The 26,515-nt window shown below is 45.5% G+C and overlaps 1 protein-coding gene across 2 annotated transcripts in view; it reads left to right on the forward strand.

Moving 5' to 3' along the window:
- DOCK1 (dedicator of cytokinesis 1) overlaps positions 1-26,515 on the forward strand; it is a 550,965-nt gene that overhangs the window by 87,266 nt on the left and 437,184 nt on the right. The window contains exons 7-13 of one of the 2 annotated variants that reach the window (XM_054503625.2): positions 2,520-2,655; positions 3,882-4,039; positions 5,134-5,215; positions 5,949-6,084; positions 14,605-14,677; positions 18,083-18,225; positions 24,982-25,107. In XM_054503625.2, the coding sequence (XP_054359600.1) occupies positions 2,520-2,655; positions 3,882-4,039; positions 5,134-5,215; positions 5,949-6,084; positions 14,605-14,677; positions 18,083-18,225; positions 24,982-25,107 (854 nt within the window). The remainder of the gene's footprint in view (positions 1-2,519; positions 2,656-3,881; positions 4,040-5,133; positions 5,216-5,948; positions 6,085-14,604; positions 14,678-18,082; positions 18,226-24,981; positions 25,108-26,515) is intronic. The other variant, XM_054503626.2, reaches the window with a different exon arrangement.

Consider the following 26,515-nt stretch of genomic DNA (forward strand, 5'->3'; position numbering starts at 1 on the left):
ATTGGGCTTCCATGGACTTCATCTCTCCATTGCCTTGCTGTGATAAGTTGCACCTTCATAATGGAAATGCACTCTGATTCAGAACCAGCTGAACACTGGTTGCTGAGAATAATGCATAGAAGGGTTTACTGCACAGGCCACTTCGTTTGATGGTTTGCATGTGGCATTCTGGAAGGAGCATGGCTCTGCCATTGGGGAGTTCTGACACAGAACCCGGTCTCTGGGCTTTTCTAGATGTTTGATTTTGGAATAAATAACTTCTCCAAGCTTAGGTTTCCTCCTTTGTGCAATGGTTCTGACCGTCTGCCCTGGCAGGTGTGAGGTGATGACGTGGCAGGACGTGCACAGCAGGCTGGCACAGGGCCGTCCTCTCGTGTGTTTCCTGAGGGAACCCAATTCTACGTGGCCTGTAGGACCTACTGGCTGGGCCTCCTAAGCTGGTTCTTTGTAGCTGCCCTGGCACCAGCACTGACGTGCCCATAGCAGAACTGATCATGCCTACACTAGAAGGGACCACGCCGCCACGAACACTGGCCCTACCCGCAGTAGTACTGACTCTATCCATGCATTACTGACCCCTGCCCATACCAGTATTGACCCCGCCCACACCAGCACAAACCATGCCGACACTGTCACTGAACCTGCCTGTACCAGCACATTCCTAGGGGCCGGTTCAGGGATAGGATAAGGAGTAGTATTTGGGAGGGAGGAGCTTGCCTTGTTATTGAGACATGTTACAAAAATAACTAATGAGACCGTAAAATGCTTTTTACATTTTCTCCAGATGTCTTTCTGTTGGTCTTGAGTCACCCCGCTTACACTGCAGCCACTGAGGCTGTTTTCCTGCAGCGCAAAAAGCCTCTATTTGTTTAAAGTCTGTTTACCCTGATGCTGTAGACAGGCCCAGTTGGTCCTCCTGCTTCACTATCAGTGGAATTTGCTCAATAGATATTAAAAGGAAAAATGAGTTTTCTGTATTTGCCTTCCCAGTGGTACAGTGCCTGAGCAAAACTCCAAAGACTAAATATGTTTGAGCCTCTGACAGACTCATATCTGGCTTTAAGGTGTGTGACCTCAAGACTCAAAGTCTCAGGGTAGTTTTTTAGATGGAACATTTATGGGCAATTCAACTTTCCTCTTTAATTTGTAACTATAAAGATGTTCTCTAATTGAAATGTATCATTCTTTCAAATGACTCTCTTTCCTTTTTCATATTGTTAAAAAAGCCTGTTTCCATTGGCTTGTTAATTATAGGAATATAATCCCAACGGCAGGGTAAGAGGCATCTATGGTTAATTTTCTGCCCTTAGACCTGCATGTTTTGTTAACAAGAAAGCCAGAACCTACTACCAGATCACAACTCTTGATCTCTTTTGTTACATAGTTGTCTGTGTTCTTTAAATAAAAACGGTGGTAAAAATCATCTTACAATTTTGTTGGATTTGAGGAATCAGAGTATTCCCCAAAATATGTACTGTTATAGACTGGACAGATTTATTAGCCAGATGTTGCTTGTGTTTTTAGTTGTTAACTACATTTAGCCATCTGGCCAGGAAGTTGCTTAACCTTATTGTAGATAACGTCCATATGTTTGGTATTCACATACAATAGAACATCTGTATTGAAAATCTTCCTGTGGCCTCATGTAAGGACTAGAAGTAGTAGGGGAGACATGCAGGGGACCCTACCGGGGTCAGTGGGGAGTAAATAAGGTGGTGGGTAGATCTCTCCTCCAAGTTTTCTTCCCTCTCTCCTTCCTCAACTCCATGATGATGTCACAACTGCCAGCTATGTGTTTGGGTTGATGGATGTATACGTGATTGCATATATATTTGAATATGTGTGTGTGTGTACATATGTAGTGTGCCTTAGGTGGGGTGCAGTGGCTCACGCCTGTAATCCCAGCACTTTGGGAGGCCGAGGTGGGCGGATCACCTGAGGTCAGGAATTGAGACCAGCCTGGCTAACATGGCAAAACCTCATCTCTACTAAAAATACAAAAATTGTCTGGGTGTGGTGGCACACGCCTGTAATCCCAGCTACTCGGGAGGCTGAGGCAGCAGAATCGCTGGAACCCGGGAGACGGAGGTTGCAGTTAGCCGAGATCGCACCACTGCACTCCAGTCTGGGCAACAAGAACAAGACTCTGTCTCAAAAAAAAAAAAAAAAAAAAAAAGTATGCCTTAAAACTTTTCATATTTTACATAATAATTAGTAATACATACTTCACTTGGGCCTTGTAGATCTGTAAAACTTCTCATTGGAAGACAAAGCCACTGTTGATTGCAATGGAAATAAAAATTGAGGAATTTTTTTTCTTTTTTTTTTTTTACTTCTCCCAAGGTGACACATTTTGAGCTAAAGAAAGCAGCCTCCAAGAATTTTATATTCCTAATATTTTGGGCAAGCCCGACTTTCTAGGATATTTTTACCTGCCCAGTTGCTGTGGTGGAAGTTGTGCTAGAAAATTCAACTTCCTTGGTCTATGTCTGTGAACTTCTAAATTCTTGTTGTTCTAGAATTCTAGATTTGGACCTGGTGGTTAGAGATGAAGATGGGAATATTTTGGATCCAGAATTAACTAGCACGATTAGTCTCTTCAGAGCTCATGAAATAGCTTCTAAACAAGTGGAGGAAAGGTTACAAGAGGAAAAAGTAAGTTTGACTCTGTCATATGCCATTCACGTTTTCTCAGTAATAAGTTTTCAACATTAGTAAAATATCAGTCAAGCCCAAAATTTTCACTAAGAAAGAACCTGAAAAGGAGTAGCTGCAGAGTTTGTGTCCTACAGTCATTGAGTGGAACGGAGCCTGGTGGCACAGGATGTCACCCATGACATGAAAGGGGGTTGGACAGCATTGTGTTTCATCTTAGGAGACAGGATCCTAATGATGTTGATTTTGTGTTCTCATCTGTCAAATGAGACACAAGACTTGATTCTGCATTTCCTCTCGGATAATGGTAGGCAGGTCATGTATTCCAAGCTCATTGAGGGCAGAGAGCACATGTCTTTATTGGTCTTTTCATCTTCTATGATCTTTAATGGTATCATATATGCATTAGCCTATTCTTGCCTTACTATAAAGAAGTGCCTGAGACTGGGTAATTTATAAAGAAAAGAGGTTTAATTGGTTCATGATTCTGCAGACTGTATAGGAAGGATAGTGGCTTCTGCTGAGGCCTCAGGAATCTTATAATTATGGCGGAAGACGAAGTGGGAGCCAACACTTCACATGGCTAGAGCAGGAGGAAGAGAGAGGGTGTGCGGGGGCATGCTACACGCTACATTTTTAAACAGCCAGATCTTGTGAGAACTCACTCACCATCATGAGGACAGCACTGAGCCGATGGTGCTAAACCATTCATGAACAATCCACCCCATGATCCAGTCACCTCCCACCAGTATATGTATATATACATATATATATACACACACACACACAGAGTAGATATTCAGAAATTGACTAATTGAATTGTCTGTTAATTCAACAAGTATTTACTGAGCATCTACTGTGTACCAAATGTTGAAGACATAATGATAAATGAGACAGATGTCCTTGGAGGGTTTAGTCTAATGAGGGAACAAAAAATTAAATAACTAGACATATAATCATTATTTTGATTTATTGGATGGACACCTGAAAGTTTTGTATCTCTGAAAATACTCAGCACAACAATTGCACAGGATACAATTTTTTTGTCTGTTGTGTGAATGCATGATTTAAGAATGTGCAGGGGAGATAAGAAAGTGACTGCACCAAGGGCTTTGCTGGGTTATGCCAATGAGTTATTACAATTTTCTATTCTATAGGGAATAAAGAAAGCAAGTGTTAGTGATGAGTGTTGCTGGGGTTGACTTTCTGTTTCCTTCCATACACAGTCTCAAAAGCAGAATATAGATATTAACAGACAAGCCAAGTTTGCTGCAACCCCTTCTCTGGCCTTGTTTGTGAACCTCAAAAATGTGGTTTGTAAAATAGGAGAAGATGCTGAAGTCCTCATGTCTCTATATGACCCTGTGGAGTCCAAATTCATCAGGTGGGTGACATTTCTTGGCTGCTGTCTTTCCTCTTTGGTTAGTATTAGGAACTTGGGATCAGAACCACTGAAGCGTCCCATTCATGCTGAGAGGCCTTGGATGAATGGCTGCTGAACACAAGCAAGCAGCCGAGTCAAGAGCTGTCTTGGACAGTGCCAGGTTGGGCTCTGGGTCAGGGTGAGCCTTCTCGCTTGTAGATTGCTATTTGCTTGTAGAGTTATAGCAGTTGCAGGTACACTCTGGTCGTATCTTAAGAGTGTAGCTGAAGATTGAAGTAATAGTTTGTTTCCTAAGTTGTCTTCGTAAGATTTTATGTATCCTGGTCCCTCAAATATTACTATTTCCATTTTTCAAAATTTGGTTTCTATGAATGCCATTTCTGTGAGTTTTGTCCTGTTGTTTTTTCTGCAAGACGATTGGCTGGAATGCATCATTTAGAATGGTGCCTGCCACATACAGACTGTTAGTTAATATTTGTTAAATGAAAACACTGTAAGTCTATTTTTCCTGCTTAGCCTTCAGTATAACTTTCTCTTTGCCCAGATGGAAGCACTGTGGTTCAACTATGTATGAATTGTGTGTGTGTCTGTGTATATGTTAAAACTCTAATCTTCACTTGTATTATTCAAAATTTGAAAACTTAGTGTATGAATGATACAGAAAAATATGAGTGGATTTTATTCTCACTTCTGATAAAGACTTTGTTTCCTCTTGACATAGGATGCAGTTTTTATTTTACAATGTATTTGGTTTGTCATAGGTTTTGAAATAAACATGCATTGTGCTGAATTTTGTAGTATTGTCATTCTAAATGAACAAATAGGCTCTTAAAAAAAAAACCAACCTAGAAATACCATTTGCAAGTAGTTCCATTACAGTGACAACCCAAGACATTGCACATTAAAACTTGGCAAGGTTTTTGTGCTGTGGATGTTAATTGATGAGTAGCTGTATGTGATACTTTTGATATTTATAAACTCATAATTGTCTGTATAGTGCACTTACATGGTATTAATTATGAAGCAATGTGGATGTACATTTGGTACCCGGTTATTTGGAAAATTAACTTGCTTTTATTTCTCCATTTTTCAAGTGAGAACTACCTGGTTCGCTGGTCCAGTTCAGGATTACCTAAAGACATAGACAGATTACATAATTTGCGAGCCGTGTTTACTGTAAGTGCACCCAAAGATGCCTAGTTGAATTAGCCACTATTCTAATGACTACTGTTAGTGATTTCTCTCTGCCTTCCTGTGACACTAGAACATGGGTCCCTGGGATTCCTGTATACAGGTTAATTTAGTATTACTAAGTAGAGTGCATTTCCAGAAATCTTCTGAGTCTCTAGCCACCCTTAGAATCACCATGACAAAGATTTACCCATTACCATGTAATGTGCCTCTTAAATGTGTATCTTTTTTATTTTTTTCCTCGAGACGGAGTCTTGCTCTGTCACCCAGGCTGGAGTGCAATGGCATGATCTTGGCTCACTGCAACCTCCGCCTCCTGGGTTCAAGCAATTCTCCTGCCTCAGCCTCCCGAGTAGCTGGGATTACAGGCATGTACCACCACACTTGGCTAATTTTTTGTATTTTTAGTAGAGATGGGGTTTCCCCATGTTGGCCAGGCTGCTCTCGAACTCCTGTCCTCGTGATCCACTCTCCTCGGCCTTCCAAAGTGCTGGGATTACAGGTGTGAGCCACTGCACCCAGCCCTTAAATGTGTATCTTAAGCTCACTTAACAGTAATTGACTATTGTTATTAAATTCCTTTTTGTAATATGAATAACTGATTAAAATGATAAAAACTGGTCTAAGAGGCTCAATCCATTTTTTTACTGTCCTTTTCATTGGAGCTTGCATTGAATAACGGGTCTCCAAAATAATTTACGGAAACTAATATTTCTAGGACCTCGGAAGCAAAGACCTGAAAAGGGAGAAAATCAGTTTTGTCTGTCAGATTGTTCGCGTGGGTCGCATGGAGCTGAGGGACAACAACACCAGGAAACTGACCTCGGGGTTGCGGCGACCTTTTGGAGTGGCTGGTAATCCATTTCTCTGTGTTTCCTTGAGAGTTTCAGATCTTCACAGTCACTTTCAAAAGAACCACTGTTGAATGTTGATTGGACAATGGGCAGCTGTGATTTATAAGCTTTTCTGCTGGAGAGAAAAAATATATTTATTAGTTATTTTCATTGTGGCTTCAAGTTGACCTGCTAGGCTCAGGATGCTCTAGTCCACAAGTTTCAGATGTAAATCATATATTTGGTTTTAAAGTGGATCCCATCTTTCCCTGGGAGAGATCCTGACCCATATTCTCAGTCTGTAGGGAAGCCAGTCAGTGGAGGTTTTCGGGTCTCAGTGGTGGACATAAGAATGGATTGTGCAGGACGAAGAGGAGGAAGAAAAGCAAACCGTGAAGAGGATGCGGTTAGCTTCATGTTGGTGCTCTTCCTCCGCCACGTCGGTGCTCTTCCTCCGCCACGTCGGTGCTCTTCCTCTGCCACGTTGGTGCTCTTTATCCTCCACGTTGGTGCTCCTTATCCGCCACGTTGGTGCTCTTTATCCGCCACGTTGGTGCTCTTCCTCCGCCATGGTGGTGCTCTGTTATTTTTGGTGATAGCACAAGAAATGTGAAAGACCAATTATCTCTTTTGAGGAAAGATGAAGGCATACCCAGGAAGTGCTGATTATATGCCCTAGTTCAATGTCACTCTCATTTTTCATAGTTTTGGGAAGTGGTTTTCTCTGTTTTATGGTTGCAGTACAATTTCATTACCCAGCACTGTGATATTTATTTTAATTTTTGTGATTTTTGGGATTCATTTGAATATTTATGTGGGAAAAGTCCCTGATTCTTGACACACAGCTGGATTTTTTGTAGGAACAGCTATGGAAGACATTCTTTCCCTTGGCTACCAGGAAACTCTGAACTTAGTCTATTCCCCCTGCCTTTTAAATAAACATTATTTTTAGAAAAGTTGTAGGTTCAAGCAAAATTGAACAGAAAATACAGACAGTTCCTACATATTTCTTTCCTTCCCCCTGCCTCCCCATGATCAATATCCCCCATAGATTGGTACATTGATTACGGTGGGTGAACCACATTGACACATCGTCGCCCTGTGAAGTCCGTAGTTTACATTAGTGTTCATTCTTGATGTTGTGCCTTCTGTGGGTTTCGACAAATGAATAATACTATATATGTACCATTGTAGTCTCTCACTGGGTAGCTTCACCATCCTAAAAGTCCTCTATGCTCCGCCTGGAATTTTTGGAAAAATATTTCAAATCATTTAAATAAATGACTTACTACATCATAAGGAGTAAGCAATAGCAGTGATATAGACATAATGAGAGCAACATATTAATTTAGTTTACTTGAATTCAGTTTACCCATAGAGCTAACTAACGGAGTGTTCCAATGATTTTACCATTTGTGAGTGAAATGGTGAGGCTGAGGTGTTCTTTCTGAAGTCTCCACAGCCTTGGGCTGGGGAAATCCTTTTGCATTTTCATCTCTCTTTTTGTTTTTAAGAGACAGAGTCTAACTCTGTCACCCAGGCTGTGTGATCACAGCTCACTGCTGCCCCGACCTCCTGGGCTCAAGTGATCCTCCTGCCTCAGCCTCCTGAATAACTGGGACCACAGGTGCATGCCCTGCTAACATTTTCATCTCATGACTTGAATACATACTTGAAAATTGCCCCTCTATTTGTCAGAGCCTGTAGCATCTTTTACATGTAATCTGGTGTTATATTTAAAATGCCTTTCATTTTCCAGGATTTTTTTTTTCTTTTCCACCTCGATAGTAGTTTTAAGAAAATATTTAATTTTTGTCTTGGGCATAATTGGCTTCATTTGAGCAATCAGAGGCATCTTTGACAACACACGGAAGTCGCTCCTCCTTTCATCAGCAGAGCTACACATTTCTCTGGTTATTAGATTACAAGATGGACTGTGTCATAAGTTCCTACGAATGCGTAGTTATATTTCTTAAAGATGAAATCTAGACCACAGGCTGACAGTTTTTACCTTCTTTTGATTAAAATTTTTGGAATTTAAAATTTGGAATATTTTTCAGTTTTCATTGGGTTGACATTCCAGGAAAGTCTAGGTACTAATGGATGGAGAGGGTGATGGGCATGGGCTCAGCTGACACCACTGTGGCCTTTCACTGTTTCTTACATGCTCACTTACGCTTGCTTGGTGGGGTTTAGAGTTAGGTTGGGCCCCCCAGCTCCTGGAGTTCTCCATGAATTACAGAAGCCTGGGTTATTCACTGGGGCAGGGCGGGCAGCCTGGACATAGTTCCTTGTTTCTGGAGCCCCCACCTGTGTAGTGTTAGCTGAGACACTACGTCTGGTCACTGGAGTTTGGATCCCTGGCTGTGTGGTCACTAGGGACTTCTGTCCCCTGATATCCGCTGACCACATGGACACCCCCTGTGGTCCCTGGTTCCTCCTGTCTGGACTGGTCTCTGGTTCCTTCCCTTCCTGTCTTATGTCCCTGGTACCCACTGATATTGGGGCTTCTGAAAACCCACCAGGGGCCAAGTTCTAGCCTTGTCATCTTGCTCATGAATTCTCCGGAGTGTGGCTTCTCCTCGCTGCTCTGCTCTGACTGGCACATGGGGTGTCCCCCCTCACTTTAGGGTAGCAAAGAACCTGTGTGAACCTGCGTGAACCTGCATGAACCTGTGTGAACCTGCATGAACCTCTGTAAACATGTGTGAATCTGCGTGAACCCGTGTGAACCTTTGTGAACCTTTATGAAACTGTGTGAACCTGCGTGAACCTTTGTGAACCTGTGTGAACCTCTATGAACATGTGTGAACGTTTGTGAACCTGTGTGAACCTCTATGAACATGTGTGAACCTACGTGAACCTGTGTGAACCTCTGTGAACATGTGTGAACCTGCGTGAACCTGTGTGAACCTCTGTGAACATGTGTGAACCTGCATGAACCTGTGTGAACCTTTGTGAACCTTTATGAACCTGTATGAACCCACGTGAACCTTTATGAACCTGTGTGAACCTGTGTGAACCCGCGTGAACCTTTATGAACCTGTGTGAACCCACGTGAACCTTTATGAACCTGTGTGAACCCACGTGAACCTTTGTGAACCTTTATGAACCTGTGTGAACCTTTATGAACCTGTGTGAACCCGTGTGAACCCATGTGAACCTGCGTGAACCTTTATGAACCTATGTGAACCTGTGTGAAGTGCTTCAGAGATACCCATAGGCGTTTGTTTTCCTCTGTGGGAAGATTTCAGGCCTGCAGCTGTTAATGTTGGGTTTCCAGGTCCTTTGAGTTCTCTGTCCCTTCTGCTGTCACAGTTGCCTAGCAGTTGCTGGTTTGCCTGGCTCCACTGCATGCCCTGGGGTGGGGATGTCCTGCTCATCTCTGGGTCCCAAGCACTGAGCACTGAGTCTTTGTGGCCTCTGTGCTCACTCCACAGGGGCCAGCCTTCCTAGACCTGCTCAGCTGGTGTGTGTCTGTATATTATAAGTAAGAACCTGGCTGGGCGCAGTGGCTCACGCCTGTAATCCCAGCACTGTGGGAAGTCAAGGTGGGCAGATCACGTGATTTTGGGTGTTTGAGACCAGCCTGGCCAACATGGTAAAACCCCCTATCTACAAAAAATAAAAAATATTAGCCAGGCATGGTGGTGCATGCCTGTAGTCCTAGCTATTCAGGAGGCTGAGGGAGAAGAGTCGCTCGAACCTGGGAGGTGGAGGTTGCAGTGAGCTAAGATTGTGTCACTGCACTCCAGCCTGGGGAACAGGGAGAGACTCTGTCCCAAAAAAAAAAAGGCCATGTGCAGTGGCTCACACCTCTAATCCCAGAACTTTGGGAGGCCGAGGCAGGCGGATAACGAGGTCAGGAGTTCGAGACCAGCCTGGCCAGTATGGTGAAACCCTGTCTCTACTAAAGATACAAAAAATTAGTTGGGCGTGGTGGCACGTGCCTGTAATCCCAGCTACTCAGGCGGCTGAGGCAGGAGAATTGCTTGAACTGGGGAGGCGGAGGTTGCAGTGAGCCAAGATCACGCCAGGGTGACAGGGTGAGACTCCATCTCAAACAAAACAAAACAACAACAAAAAAGTAAGGACTTGATCATTCTGCTTGTGGAGTTTCCAGTTTCCTAGTAGAAACTCTTCTCTGAGACATTTAATTATGTGATCTGGCTATGTAAATTTTTGGCACAAAAAGTGAATATCTTAATGCAGTGGTTCTCAATCCTAACTGAATATGAGAAAAATCTTGCGAGCTATCAATAAAAATTCTTGGTCAGGTGCTGTGGTTCATGCCTGTAATCCTAGCACTTTGGGAGGCTGAGGAAGGCAGATCGCTTGAGATCAGGAGTTCAAGACCAGCCTGACAACATGGCGAAACCTCGTCTCTACTAAAAAATACAGAAGTAGCTGGGCGCTTGGTGGCTTGCACCTGTGGTCCCAGCTACTCAAGAGGCTGAGGTGGGGGGATCACCTGAGCCTAGGGAGGTCGAGACTGCAAATGAGCCACGATCGTGCCATTGTACTCCAGCCTGGGCTACAGAGTCAGATCCTGTCCCCACCAACTTCCCCCCCGCTCCCCCCCAAAAAAAGAAAAAAAGTCTTGCACAAGCCCCACTCCTGTCCAGGTAAACCAGAATCTCTACTTTAACCAAAATCACTTGTTTGTCACTATGGGCCACTCAGTGACTGGCAGTTTGCTGCCACCAGACCACCTTGCCCTCCCTACTCTGCCCCGCTGATCACGTGGTGGCATTCAGCACATCTGGGGAATTTCTTTTAATAGGACTTGCTTCTAACTTATTCAGTGTGTTGTCCAACCAGATGTTCTCTTTGTTACTAAGAAAGGATACTTGGTCGGGTGCAGTGGCTCACACCTGTAATCCCAGCACTTTGGGAGGCCAAAGTGGGTGGATTGCTTGAGTCCAGCAGTTGGAGACCAGCCTGGGCAATATGGTGAAACCCCATCTCTACCCTCCAAAAAAAAAAAAAAATACAAAAATTAGCCGGTTGTGGTGGTACATGCTTGGGGTGGCCAAGGCAGGAGGATTGCCTGAGCTTGGGAGGTTGAGGTTGCTGTGAACCATGATTGTACCACTGCACTTCAGCCTAGGCAACAGAGTGAGACACGCTCAAAAAAAAAAAAAGAAGGGATAGAAGGGATGCTTCCCACATCTGAGAAAGTTGATCAACATTTTGGTAATCGTATTCTACCTATTCGTATGCTACTTCAATTTCCACGTGCAAATTTAATTTTGAGGCTTTCTTCAGAATGACTTCTGCATGTCTGTGTCAACAGAGTTCAGTTCCTTAAAATGAGAAAGTGTTCCTGGACCTTTAAGTCTACAGTTCTTAGTCTTCGGTTGAAAAGAATGTGTCACATTTCTGTCTTTTAACCTTTTTATAATGTAACCTTTTCTATCTTTTTCTAAAAGATAGAAAATTGTAAAAATAATGGACATTTTATGGAAAAGTGTAGTTAAATAAATTATCCATAGTTTTACATAGCCAGGGTAGTACCTCATGTTTATTCTGATATGTTTGTTTCCAATTTTTTTTTTCTGTGTGTGGCATATGATTTTTGAATACAGTATCCCATCCTACCATGTATTTGTTTATTTAACTGATTGATTTTTTAATGTCTTTTTAGTCCCTTTTTTGCCATCTTAACCATTTTTAGGTGTGCAGTTCAGTAGTAAGTATGTTTGCATTGCATATACTTTTATCTTTCTAACAAACCTAGCGTTATCTTATGAACATGTCATTTTATTAAGTATTATTCAAAAATTCGACTTCTCAATGGCTGCAGCCTGTAGCCCTGTGATTCCAGCAGTCATTTGCTTTGTGCTCTGAGGGTATCTCAGCCTTGCGGTGTAGTAGCTACGCAGTGAGCATCCTGGGGCTTGAAGCATCCCACCTGTGCCTGTTTGCAGGCCAGCCCCTGCAGCGGAGTTGCTGACTCGCAGGGTGTGGGGGTCCATTTGCCATGAGCAAGTTATCCTGATGCAGCCCTACCAGTGGGACTGAGCCATCAGCCCCTCTCCCTGCGAGATGTTTCTCACCTCCCGCCTTCTGCTCTCCTCCCTGTTCTGGCCCTGGGCCTCCGTCACTCTTGTCCCGACGCCACTGCCTTCTTCCTTCTCCTGCCCTCTGTCTTCCAGCATCACGTGGTGCCGTCTGTCTACCCGGCCTCTCCCTCACACAGCTGTACTGACTTCAGCTGGACTCTGTCTTTTCACCATCCTCTTACCTGAATGTAGAGACCCTGGGCTGGCTGTTTGGGGGAGTTTTCTCCCCAAGTCCTTTATTTCCTCCTTTGGTGTCAGGGACATCTTGTCCAAACTGCAGGGAGCACTCCCTCTGCATGGGGCTGTGTGCGGAAGAGCAGTCAGGAGAGTCCCTGGGAAGCGCGATGAGCGGTGATGACTGGTGACGTCAAGGCCTTCTCCTTGAGGCTCAGGATGGGTGCGGGACTCGGAGCGTTTTCCACCTGTGGGTGCTCAGGCTCTGCTTGCGTTTCCCGCTTGTTTGCTGCCTTCCTGCACATGGTCCTGTGTTCCAGGGCTGGGCACTGGGGATGTGGCAAGGGAGTCCCATGGTCAGCTGGTGAGATGAGTCCCATGGCAGAGAGGAGCTCTGCAGGCACCCAGCAAGGCCACCCAGGACCAGCTGGCATGTGAGGGCGGGCCTGCTTCGGTCAGACTCCCTTGGTTCTGGCTCATCGTGGGCTGCTGCCCAAATGAGTTTATTGAAGGATGCTGAACTGGTGGTCTCAGGCATCTTGGAAAAAGGTTAAAAGGTGGGTGCTGCAGTCAGTTGTGTGTGGGTCAGTCACCCCCAAGAGTGCTGGAAGCTGGGAAATGCTTACCCCAGGCCAGGTGAGGGCTCGTGTCCAGACCATGCATCTTCTGAGCAGCTGTCATTTGATGTTCCAAGTTATTTGGGATTCTTTGACCTGTATCTGCAAACACAGCCGTGGGCTCTTGGCTCTTTGAGTCCCCTTGGTTGAGTGGAGTGAGTGTGGGTGTCGTCCCTTAGGACACACTGCTGAGGCCCCTTGGGCTTCACCAGACCAAGCAGGGGATGAGGATGCTGCTTTTTTTGGTTCTATGCATCCCTCCCTGTTTTTGGAGGGTGGTGATGGTGATGGTAGAAAGGAAAATTTTCAATATATGATTACTTATATATTGGACAAAGTATATTTAGACTGATCCTCTTACCTGAACATAGAGCTGGGCTACAGAGAGACCCTTCTGGGGAAGGATCTTGTGCAAAGAAAATAAACAAGGCATCTTCTTCTCTTTTCTTAAGTCCAGTGTGGCGGTTGAGCAGTAGCAGAGACAGGGAAAGTGACCCGGGCCATCTGGGGTTATTCCTGGATTTTCTTGTTCTGTCATGACCAAGGGCAAAAGGAATTGTTTGAAAGGTAGACAGTGTGTCTGGGTTTACCCCTGAATGTAATCAGGGAATGTCTTTTAACACAAGAACATTGCAAAGGATATTAGCCTTTCTTGTGATGTTAGCAGGCCTGGACCTCCCGGGGGGTGTGTTTGTGAAGGCAGTTTAATAGGATTGAAAGAGCTTGGGTCTTGGAGACTTTCTAGCTGTAGACTTTGAGCATGCTTGTTCATGCCTGTCTTTGAGCCTCAGTTTCTTGTCAGTATGGTAGGTGACTCTGAGGATTTGCCTTGAAGTGTCTTCTTAAAAGAGCATCAACAGATACCAGCATGTGGTGGGTGCTTGGTAAATGGTAGCTACTTGTTTGCCTAATTGTTTGGGGGAATGCAAAAACGTGAGGCTTCAGAACAGTGCTGGCCAGCGTGGTAACCACTTGTCACATGTGACTAGTTAAATTTAAACTAAATGAATGAAATAAAAGTAAATTTTCAGTTCCTCCATCACGCTTTCTACATTTTCTTCTTTTGTTTTGTGGCAGGGTCTCACTCTGTCACTCAGGCTGGAGGGCAGTGGTGTGAATTCTGCTCACTGCAACCTCCACCTCCTGGGCCCAAGCAAGTCTCCCATCTCAGTCTCCTGCATAGCTGGGACTACAGGCGCACACCACCACATCTGGATAATTTTTGTATTTTTTGTAGAGATGGGGTTTTGTCATGTTGCCCAGGCTGGTCTCGAACTCCTGGGCTCCAGCAATCTGCCCGCCTTGGTCTCCCAAAGGGCTGGGATTACAGGTGTGAGCCACTGCGCCTGGCCTATGCTTTCACATTTTCATTGCTTGTTGTTATGGAACATTTTCTATCATTACAGAAAGTTCTATTGGACAGGGCAGCTCTAGGGTGACAGTTGGATAATAGGCAAAAGAAATTATTAAATGGAACTCTGCCATTTGAGCCCCAGTTCCATTTGGGCCAGCATTTTCTGATAACTTAATTTGTCTTTCAAGCAGGGAAATAATTTAGACTTGGCTATGAGAAAACAGCTTTTGCTGTTGTTTGCCAGAAGATATTCTGATGTTCCTTTGTTTGTTTGTGTTCTGTGATTATAGCATTTAAGCCAAAACAATCTCTGTTCTCTTTTTGTCTCCAGTGATGGATGTAACAGATATAATAAATGGAAAAGTAGACGATGAAGATAAGCAGCATTTCATTCCCTTTCAGCCGTAAGTATGGAGGAATTCAAGTACTTAGCCAGATATAATGTGGAAAACGTAGGCTTGTAATAATTATCTTTATAATTAAATGGATAAACATAACTAAGGATTGATTATTTTATAATTATGAAAAACCTCTTTAGTCACTGCTGTAGTGCATGGAATTTTTTGTAGCCATAAGAATCCTGGGTCAAAGTTTGTTTATGGTCCTGGAAGTAGGAGATTTTACTTGTAATCACTGAATTGCCTTATATAGAAGGCACAGAGTTACAACTCTGCTCTGAGCCTGAATGTTTCTTTACATAATTGATTTATTCTAGTAGCTATTTGTATTTTCAAAGCACAATACTTCCAAATTCATCATAGGAGGTTGCTGTTTTTAAAATAGAAAACCAAACAAAATTATGATGAATTATTTTAAAGCGAGAAATAATGCTTTAAAGCATATAATCACACTGCTGATTTTTGTGTCTGGGTTTTTGCTTAGAGTGCAGCCTATCTGTGTTTGTTTTTAGGCTTTCTCTAGTTCTGACCTGAAGTCTTTAAAGAGGCACAGAAGCTGAGAAAAAGCTCTTGGAGGAGATTCATTCAATTGATTATCTGATTTGTGGGTAGAACCCAGGGAACTGGTGGGAAGAATTGGCGTTTATTTCCCTCATGTGGAAGCAAGAGTGTACCCAGATGATGGTCGTTGGCCACTTAAGGGCACTCCTACTCCTCACAGAGGAGGAGAGAAAAAGGAATCCAGATGGTTGAGGTTAATTGTAAGAGACAGCTTCCTCCTGGGTGTGGGATTGGGGGGTGATGTTAGGGGAGAAGGCGTGGTAGGGGAAGTGGAAGCCACCTGCCATAGTGCTCTGCAGTTTCACTTTTCCCTCATTTTTATTCTTAATCGACTTCAGACTTGAAACACATTTTTAGATTTTAGAAATTTTATGGTTTTTAGCTGTTGGCTAAAGGGTTTAGGAAGTGGGTAGTAATTGAGTGACTGAAGGAGCCCTTTCCTTGGGGGCCCGGAGATGTGAGGTTGGCTTCCCTCTGCCCCACGCATCCTTGGTGACGGACCACCGCACTCAACCCCACCCAACTCCTCTGGGTCTTGAGTGCCACTGGCTAAGACAAGAAGAGTATGGCTTTCCTTGCAGGCGGGCGATCTGGTCACATAGCACCCTAAGGCTTTTTGTACAGCTCAGTAGGAGATTTTGCTATCTTCTTGACATAAGAATAACAGCAAACCCTGCGTTACTGAGCTGGGAGTCAGGATTAAGTTATATGTATCTCACCATGCACAACTAGAGGCAAAGGTCTCTTTGTGGCTTAAATGCTTTAGGTTTACTCTCCTGTCCAATACGCTAACCATTAGCTCCATGTGGCTATTTAAAATACTTAAAATGAGCTGGGCGCAGTGGCTCATGCCTGTAATCCCAGCACTTTGGGAGGCCGAGGCAGGAGGATCACCTGAGGTCAGGAGTTCGAGACCAGCCTGGCCAACATGACGAAACCCCATAACTACTAAAAATACAAAAATTAGCCGGGCGTGGCGGCAGGCGCCTGTAATCCCAGCTACTTGGGAGGCTGAGGCAGGAGAATCGCTTGAACCCGGGAGGCAGAGGTTGCAATGAGCCGAGATCATGCCACTGCACTCCAGCCTGGGCGACAGAGGGAGATTCTGTCTCAATAATAATAATAATAGTAATTAGAATGAAGTAGCATTAAACATTTAGTTCTTCAGTCACATTGGTCCTGTTTCAAGTGTTCGGCAGCAGGGGAGGTCAGGGGCACCGTCCTGGGCAGCACATACATAGCACATCTCCAGCACTGCAGAAAGCTCTGCTGGATAATAATGTTTTGTAGTCCCACCCAGTGAGGAGAGTTTATAAAAGAAACACAGTGCTGCAGAATCTGGAAGTTTCCGTAGCAAACAAGGGGAACAGTATCGTGGAACTTGGGCAGATATTGAGGTCATAAATAAAATACACCTTTGTAAAATTATAAGATTAAATTGCCTCATTCTCTCATGAGAAATAATGCAGCCCCCTGCTGTTTTGAATGCTGTATTATATATTAGACCTCAGAGGTTCTTGATGCCCAGATGTACCACTAAGTTGAAATTACCTGTTGCCTGCTAGTGTCCTCTGTGAAAAGTCAAAAACAAAAACAAACAAATCCAACTTGAGGGATTGTTTGAATCCCTCAAACATAACATTTTCACAGAACATGTTATGAGTTGTTTGAGATTGCCTGTGCTTTGCTGCCATCTTTTTCTGTCTTGTAGTGGAATGTCCACTTCAAAAATATATTATTCCATGTGTAACTCTTATGTAATTTGTGACTCCATGCTCCATTAAAGGAAGACTAATAGACAGATGAATATTTGAAGTGTTAGAAACAAAAGAACAGCATGATTTTTAATAGCAAAATAAGCAATGAAACCAGTTCTTTGGGAAATGTCATGCTAATGAAACCATTTTTTGCTCCATTAAAACTGATTTATTATCTCACAGGGTTGGTTTTAGAGAAGGAAACACATTGCACATCTCCCTCCCTCCCTGTCTTTTTTAACTTGGTGAAGTAAATGACAACAGTCTTCAGTTCCCTCAAGTCATGTGGCTCAAGTGATGGATAGCACTGTTCTTGTTCCCAGGATTGATTTTAAACATAATGGCCGTGCTATCTATTTTCTTGCTCATTTCATAGTGCACTTTGCTGTGCTACATGGTATTTCTATTTGGGCATATGCTACCTGTAGCCGGTCTCTTGTACAGCACAGCATCTGTCACAGGCTCCTGGTTCATGGGCCCTGAAAACATGGGTGGTCTGTGTTCATAACGGCACCACACATGGGAATAGGTAGTAGTGTTCTCCAAACATGGTGCCATTCTTCTCACATGTAGTCATTTTAGGGCCTATTGTGTACATAGTCCAAGAGGGTAGAGTAGAAAGCCTTTGCAAGCAGTTAGGTTCCAGGAATTTTTTTTTTTAATCTCGATTTTGCTTTTCCCTTTAGATCAACCTGCCCCTTGACCTATGCTATGTTCAGAATTATTGAAATTGGAGGAATGGCCATAAACATTCTTTGGGATTAAATGCCTTTCAACCACGTGGCTTTCAGACAAGCTCCTTTTTTTAAACACAAGTGTCTGATGGAGACGCAGTGGAGGCCTGGTGCACGTTTATTCCTGGGGGAGAGGGTTGCCCTCATTTGCTCTGTTCCCTCTCGTGGTTCAGCATTTTCCTGATCAGTGCTTTTCCCTGTTTCTCTTGTCACCTCTCCCATCCTTTGTCGTGCGTTGACTCATGATGCCTCCCCCTCGCACTCGGTGACGATGATCTCTTATGTTCCCTTGTTACCGTGACCCATGGGTCTCTGTGCCCCGTTGTCTCCTGTGGTCTTGGTCGTCCCGTGCCCTCCAGGCTCGCGTTGGACGACGCCATTCGACACAAGCCGCTGAACATGTCATCCCGTTTTTCACCCAGGGTGGCAGGGGAGAATGACTTCCTTCAGACTGTTATAAACAAAGTCATCGCTGCCAAAGAAGTCAACCACAAGGGTCAGGGTACGTATTTTCCTATTTTGTTTCTATCAGTGTGTATTTGCATGCGTTGGGACAGTGCTCTCTGGGTTGGTTTTAGTTTGATGTTGATCATGATGGTGGTGATGATGATGGGGAGGACAGTGATCGTGGTGGAGAATGTGTGTTACAGTTGCCCCCATGTACAGTGCATGACTGTTTTCTTCCCCATCACCCTTGTGAACACAGCTGAAAGCCCACTCCTGGATAGAGAGTGGGGTCGGATTAGATGTTTAGAGGAACATGCAGGCGGTAGGCGTAACTCCCTCTGCTCATGTTGTGTGCTAATCACTGCCTGTTTTGGGTCTCCCCTGCTGGTCTCCCTAAGAAGGTGATTTCATTTGTGCAGACTTGCTCCCCTGAGTTAGGTCATTTAAGTGATTTCTCCTCCCCTACGCTCCGCCTCACACTCACCGTTTTTAATCCTGCACTGACACGTTTCTGAGCAGCTGACCTGCTGCTGGCAGAAGGAATGAATCAATCACCTCGGGCCGGTGACAGTTGGCGCTTGGCTGGCCAGGAGGGCTGCCAGGAAACAACTGTGACCGAGGCCCCGCCTCCAGCCCAAGAGGAAGTCACCTTCAGAACTTGACCATCTCACTCCCTGATCTATACAGACTGCCCGTAAACGCGGTAGAGCTTCGGTGAACAGACCTGCTTCATCGTCCAGCTACCTTATGTCACTAGACTTTTACAAAACAATTATATTGATTCATTTCCCACTATTCTAAAGGAGAATGTGAACTGAGCCTGAAGAATGTTATAGAGAATGAGCCTTCCTAGGGCTCTGCAGGGACCTCCAGCTTTCTTCTGGTGTGAACTACCCCGCTCTCTGGCAAACAGTAGCAGGACAAAAACCCCAACCCAGAACGTCAATGAGATGTGGCCTCTGCAGACAGAGCAATTTCCAGCTGACCCAGGACCCATCTTCTCCTAAATTAACAGCCCTCCCAATTTACACTTTAATTGAAAACCACAGGGAGGTCCAATTAGGGCTGTTTAGATTGGAGTCACTCTCAGGCTGGGAGTGCCAGTGCAAAGGTTGCCAGCCGATCCTAAAGTGCTTCGAGCTGGGACTGCCCTCGGATCTCCAGTTTCTTTTGCAGTCATCAGAGTTTTGATAAACTTTTATTAGAGTCGTTCAGGGAAAGTGGAGTTTGGTGTCAGGCCAGCAGGAAATCACTGGGAAAGAGGACCAGAAGCCTGGCTCTGCCAGGCTCACTGGTGTGTGGCCAAGATCTTTGAAGCTGGCGAACCTTGGGCTCATGCCCGAGGGTCCAGTTCCTTGAACTTCTGGGAGGAGTGGGCATTTTCAAGTCACAGTGAAAACCGAGGGAGAAGAACAGTGATAGTTTTGTCAAGGGGATCACGGGTGACTTCCTGAATCAGAATGGCCTTAGGCAACATGACTAGTGCTTGTTTTCCTTGAACCTGAATTTTCTCCAGGGCACAATGGTGGGTGGAATTCAGGTCAGAGGTGAGCGATGTGGCCAGTGAGGGCAGCCGCACAGATCCGCCGCTGGGACTTCAGGGCGCTGCCCACCGGAGCTCATTTTATCACCAGCAGCCCAGGCTTAACCTGATCCTTGCTTGTCTGTCAAGTGACTGTTAGCGGTCCCAGGAGTGGAAGGGACATGGAGGAGATACTCATCTTCAGAGAGAACCACTGAGTTTTTTCATGCCTCTGTCCACATGCGCCTCCTGTCTCTTGAGCTCACCCTTGGCCTTGGCCAGTTTTTGGTTTATGCCAACATATTTCCTCTTCACAATAGACAAAATCCTGAATATTTAATCCAAATTATTCTGATCCCTGAACCCAGAGGTGTGGGACATTTTATGTGGACAGTGAATTCATGAAGACTCCAGACAGCTGGTTCTGTTGTTTGAGATAGAATGTATGCTAATCCTCTTTGTTTTTAGTTATTCTGGTTAAGCAAATGTCAACCCCAAATGCACTTTTTTCTCCTGTGAGAAAAGCATTTAAAACACAGGGTAATCAGGAACATTTAATTTCCATTTTTAAAGTGTGTGGTAATAAATTTAATTGTTTCACTAGTGCATTAGTTTATGTGTTAAGATATTTGAGCAGGCTGGCGTTTCTGAGAAAGGTGTTTGAAACGCAGGATTTCTAATATTAAGTGTTAAGTGTTCCATCCTCATGTCTTAACCTTTGACCTCTAAATAATGACTTCACCACATCCTGCAATCCTTCAAAGAAGCATCTTTCTGTAAGATTTATTTTGTGGACATTCATTCTCCAGGGAGGCTTTTGGACTCAAACTCCTGATATTTGAGAAACTCTTAGCTGCATCCTGGTGTCCCAGGGAAGACCAGCTCCCTGTCAGCCAATGTGCCAGTTCCTCAGGCTCTTCCATCAGGGTCTGGGCTTTGGTTTGCTCTCCCGGAGGCCAGGGCCAGGGGTTAGGGTAAGGAAGTGCCTGGCCCTTTGCACATCTGTCTGCTTACCTATTCTGCAGGTCTGGAGCTGCTGTTAGCTCAGGGTGCTTTTGTGTGAATTAGAGAAAGGGGCCCCATCAACCGGGTGAGTAGGGAGATGCAGCCAGCTCCAGGGCCTGTGGCTCTGTGAGCGAGTAGAGGCAGGGTTTAGCTCCCACTTGCCTTTTGTCGTCACTTGTCTAGTGAAATGCACATTCTGGGCAGTGGTACATGTGCTCCTGTCTGGGTGCCATCCCCGATACCTCTTTGGGGACCGCTTTCTATTGGTGGTTCATCCTTCCTTCAAACTCTCCCTCCCATGATCTGGAATTTCATATCTTAGAAAGAAAGGAAAAAGAAAAAAATATATTTAAAAAAAAAAAAAAGGAAAGAAAAGAAACACCAAGAAGCAGTCCTACCCTGAGTAATACATCCGTCTCTGTCTATGTGGCCTCTCTTTCTGGTCTTCGTCTCCCATTCATCTTCGCCCTTCTGCCTCCCAGCGTCGGCCCTCTCCCTGAGCGCCCCTGTCCCCTCTGTCCCGGTCTCCCACCAGGAGCCCTCTGGCTGCATGGGCACCATCCCGTCCCAGTTTCCCATTCTGACGTCTCTGTCCCCTTGTGAGCTCTCAAAGTGGGCCCTTCTCCTGCCTCTCTTCGGGACTCTTCTTTCCTTCCCCACTCTGGGTGCTTGCCCTTCAGGCAGCTCTGCCTAGAGCGGGTCTTCCTGTTCCAAGGAATGGTACCCCCGGGACTTGCTAGTGGTTGTGCCTGCAAGGGGCACCGTCTCTGTAAGCTGCGCCTCCTCCTACCCCAACTCCCCGTGGTTCTGCTGATTTGATCGTCACGCTGGTCCCCTTTCCCACCCTCCAGAGTGGCGTTCACGTCCTGCCAGCCAGCTAGGATCATGCGGTGGCCTCCCTGCTGCGATTCCATCCCCACCGTGCTCTGTTCTCCTGCCTACACATTCCGTGTTGCCACAGGGTGTCAGGTCAGAGCCTGACTCTTGTTCCTGAGTCCCCCTCTGGGTGCCCCCCATCCTTCAGATAGACCACAGTCCCTGCCACCCCAGCCTCCCCACTGTCTTACCACAGCATCTGAGGGCTCCACCTCCCCTGGGTGAGGACAGGCCTCAGTTCCCTCGCTTCCTGCAGGTCTCAGCCCTGAAGTCCCTTCCTCTGTGACCCTTGAGACTGTGGTCCCAGGATGCCTTGCAGTGTGCTCAGGACTTCTCCCATGAGAACTTCACAGTTGCATATTTTTCTAAGAGACCGTGGAGTTAGTGTTTGACCGTCAGCAATGGACGCTAAACCCCTGTCAGGGGAGGTCGTGAGGGTCTGCCCTATGTCTCCAGTAGGTTGAGTGCCCAGTATTTGCCTGGCACATAGTAGGTGCTCAGTAGGTACTTTTAAATAAATTAGAGGGACTGACTAGATAGCAAGAGGAAAGGGGGTTTCACCAGCTGGCAAAGAACACAACATCATCATTGACTTTTGACTTCTCAGCTCCAACTAATAGAGATCTGTGCAAAGGAGAATGCCGTTTCCAGGATAGCGGATACAGGAATGGGCAGCCAGAGGACAGGGCGTGAGGTGTGGGATTGAATCAAGCAGAGCTGCTCCCATCAGGGACAGCCTGAGGTGCCGGCACCGCTGTCAGTTACCTCCCAGTGCTGCTCAGAAGGCAGGCTGCTGGAGAACAGGCCTGTGACTGTCTCAGTTCCTTCCACCCAGGGCAGGGCACTGAGCTGAGGGTGATGGAGGGCGGGTTCTGCTCTGGAGGCATCTGAAGAGGGGACAGCTGCACACACACATAAACACACACACACAGATACAAATACCACAAACACAGACACACGCACATACACACACAGATACAGACACCACACACATACACAGATACAAACACCACAAACACAGACACACGCACACACACACAGATACAGACACCACAAACACACACACAGATACACTACACATACACACAGAGACACCATAAACACACACACAGATACACCACAAGCACACACACAGATACAGACACCACAGACACACACAGATATACCACAAACACATACACACATACACAGATACAGACACCACAGATACACACAGATATACCACAAACACATACACACACACACACAGATACAGACACCACAAACACACACAGATACAGACACCACAAACACACACACAGATACACCACAAACACATACACACAGATACAGACACCATAAACACACACAGATACACCACAAACACATACACACAGATACAGACACCATAAACACACACAGATACACCACAAACACATACACACAGATACAGACACCATAAAAACAGACACACAGACACCACACACACACACAGATACACCACAAACACATACACACAGATACAGACACCATAAACACACACAGATACACCACAAACACATATACACAATACAGACACCATAAAAACAGACACACGCACACAGATACAGACACCACAAACACACACACACAGATACAGACACCGCAAACACACACACAGATACTGACACCACAAACACACAGATACATAGATACACCACAAACACATACACACACACACACAGACACCACAAACACACACACAGACACCACAAACACACACACAGATAGAGACACCATAAACACACACAGATACACCACACATACACACATACACACGATACACCATAAAAACAGACACACACACACACACACACAGATACAGACACCACAAACACACAGATACACCACACATATACACACAGATGCATACACCATAAACACAGACACACACACACACACACACACACACACCACAAACACAGATACAGACACCCCCCCCACTCAGATACACATATAGACACACACACGCAGACACAGATACACACATGAATATAGACACAGACACGCACACAGACATATATACACTCACACACAGATACAGATACACACATAAGCACAGATACAGACACAGACATACATACAGATACAGACAGACACAGATACAGAAACACAGATAGACACAGATTTAGCCACATGCATACAGATACACATAGACACAGATACACAGAGACACACACACACACACACACGTGCACAGACACACATGGACACACACACACACACAGACACACATGCACAGATAAAGATAGACACACAGTGACTCACACAGACACACACACACAGACATGCACAGCCACAGGCATGCGTGCAAACCCATGCTAGTAGCAGAAGTGAGGACAGAGGCTTTGATGTTCTGAGGGGCAGATGAGGCCCTACTGAGCTGAGTGGGGAGAAGCAAGCAGGCAGCCCCCCGGAGGCCTTAGGGACAGAGCACTCCCATGTGCTGGCTTATAGTGCCAGCCCCTTCCCATGGGGGGAAAAGATGCCATCGCAGAAGACAGCTCAGGCCGAACCCCTGCCTGCCCCACCTTGGACGTGTTGGAAGCGTCTGGCATGTTTCCTCATACTGTCACCTCCTATTTGGTTGCTACTCAGTATTTATATAAACCACAGTTCTTTGTCAGCCTTGCAGGGAGGAAGATCCCGCACACACCCCGCACACACGCCCTTACACATGGAACCCACCGGGTTTACTGCCCTCTCCCCAGCATACCCCTGGCATCTAGGTTTAGAGGCTTTGAAAGCCTTCATTTCTCTCTTGGAGAAAAGAGCCGAGAGCGGCTGGAGCTTTGTTTTCTTTTGCTGTGGCACTGTGGTACAGAGGGCCTGGGCTCCACAGGCTGCATCTGTCCTGGCTGGGGAGGGCTGTCCTGCTGGTGGCCCTGCAGCCTGGTGCTCCACTGCTCGTCCAGGTTGTGTGATGCTGCTTAGCTACTTGAAACTTTGATGGGTTCTCGAAGTTGTGAATTCACCTCCAGAATCCTCCTCTGCCTTTGTCTTTCCTGGGAGACTAGACAATGACAGACTTCTCAGCCCCCTCCCAGAAAAAGGTGACCTGCTGATTTATCTTAAATGTCAACCCACTCAAAAGAGACATTGGCCCTTGGCATTCCTCAGCAGCACAGCGGGTGCACAGTGGCTGCTGATGTGTGTTCAGCTGCCTGTGAGTCACCCTAGGGCAGGGCTGGCATCCCAGATCGTTGGATGCACGGAGTCCCCACGACAGGCACCTTTTGCCTTGCCCCTCTCTTTCTCATATACCCACCATTTCTCTCGAGATATTGAATTGTGAATTAAAAGTCTCTCATTCATTGAAATTGGTTTCGTGAAAACTTCTAAAAATGCATAGGATAAAATGTGACTTAACAGCATCCATTGTTTTTCCAGGTTTGTGGGTAACATTGAAATTACTTCCTGGAGATATCCATCAGATCCGAAAAGAGTTTCCGCATTTAGTGGACAGGACCACAGCTGTGGCTCGAAAAACAGGGTTTCCGGAGATAATCATGCCTGGTAAGAACTGGCTTGTTCAGGGCTTCTCAGCATGGCATGCGGGTAGCCGGCCACGGAGAATGACGTGTGGGCAGCATCATGTATGAGCTCTGGCAAGGAAAGGGCTCAGCTCCTGGTAGGTGACCCTGTAAGCCCCAGCATGGTTATGGATCATAGGGCTGTGACCAGAATGGTACAATATGCTCCCTGGCCCCCTGGACCCCTGGATGGATCAACTCTCCCCAACTGCAAGGGTTGTGTGAGGGGGGCGTGGGCACCCAGTGAATGTCTGGGTAGACATCAGGTCAAAAGAAGGAAAGAGGTCAGAAAGGGAGCTGCCCAATATGAAGCCCATCTTAGGGCAAATGGCAGGGTTGGATGGTCGCTGAATGGAAATGCCTGTGCCTGCGCCCGCTCAGCTAGTGTACGTTATACTGGCATTGCTCCATGAATTCTAAGTCATGAATTCTAAACTGACCAAACCAATAACAGGATTTCCGTATTAACTCATATTTACATAATACTTTTCAGTTTCCAAATAACGTTCCTAATAATCTGATTTGATCATCAAGAGATCTTTGGAAGCATGTTAATTTGTATCCTTTGTATCTGTGTGATACTTTTTGGTTTGCAAGTGATGCTTACATGGCCTGGCTGGGCGTAGTGGCTCATGCCTGTAATCCTGGCACTTTGGGAGTTCGAGGCGGGGGGATCACTTGAGCTCAGGAGTTCGAGACCAGTCTGGGGAACATGGCGAAACCCCGTCTTGACAAAAAAATAAAAAAATTAGCTGGGTATGGTGGCGCGTGCCTGTCATTCCAGCTACTTTGGGGGGCTGGGGTGGGAGACTCACTTGAACCTGGGAGGCAGAGGTTGATGTGAGCACAGATCATGCCACTGCACTCTAGCCTGGGTGACAGATTGAGACCCTGTCTCAAAACAAAACTAACTTGAACCACGTGAGGCTCTTGAAAACCCACAAATTGGTGTTGAGTTAATTGCTATCCAGATTAAACTGTAGCCTAAAGTCGCTCAGCTAATGGGCCGTGGAAATGGGGACAAACTACCCCATATTCAACGTGGCCTCCTTTTATAGGCCTGTACTGTATAGCCAGGAGAGTGGTGGCTATTCAGGGTGCATGCTGTAGGAGTTATTGCTTTGCTTACTTTAGTGCAACTTCAAGACACATTCTTTCTACTCCTTTTGTGTTTCAGGGCTGTTGTGGGTCATTGAATAGTCGGTCTGGTAAATCCATATGAAAGACATCTAAATTGGTTAGACTAAATAATAGCTAGGCTTACCTGTACAGAAAGAAAAGCATGACGTTTAGTCAGTTCTGAAGCTATTGCTTGTGTGTGTCCAGTCTATATGCAGGAAATTAATTTAGGTTTATTAATGGGAGTGGACTAATTTGTATACTTTGTATTT

The sequence above is a fragment of the Pongo pygmaeus genome, chromosome 8, assembly GCF_028885625.2.
Source record: "Pongo pygmaeus isolate AG05252 chromosome 8, NHGRI_mPonPyg2-v2.0_pri, whole genome shotgun sequence".
NCBI classification, from domain to species: Eukaryota; Metazoa; Chordata; class Mammalia; order Primates; family Hominidae; genus Pongo; species Pongo pygmaeus.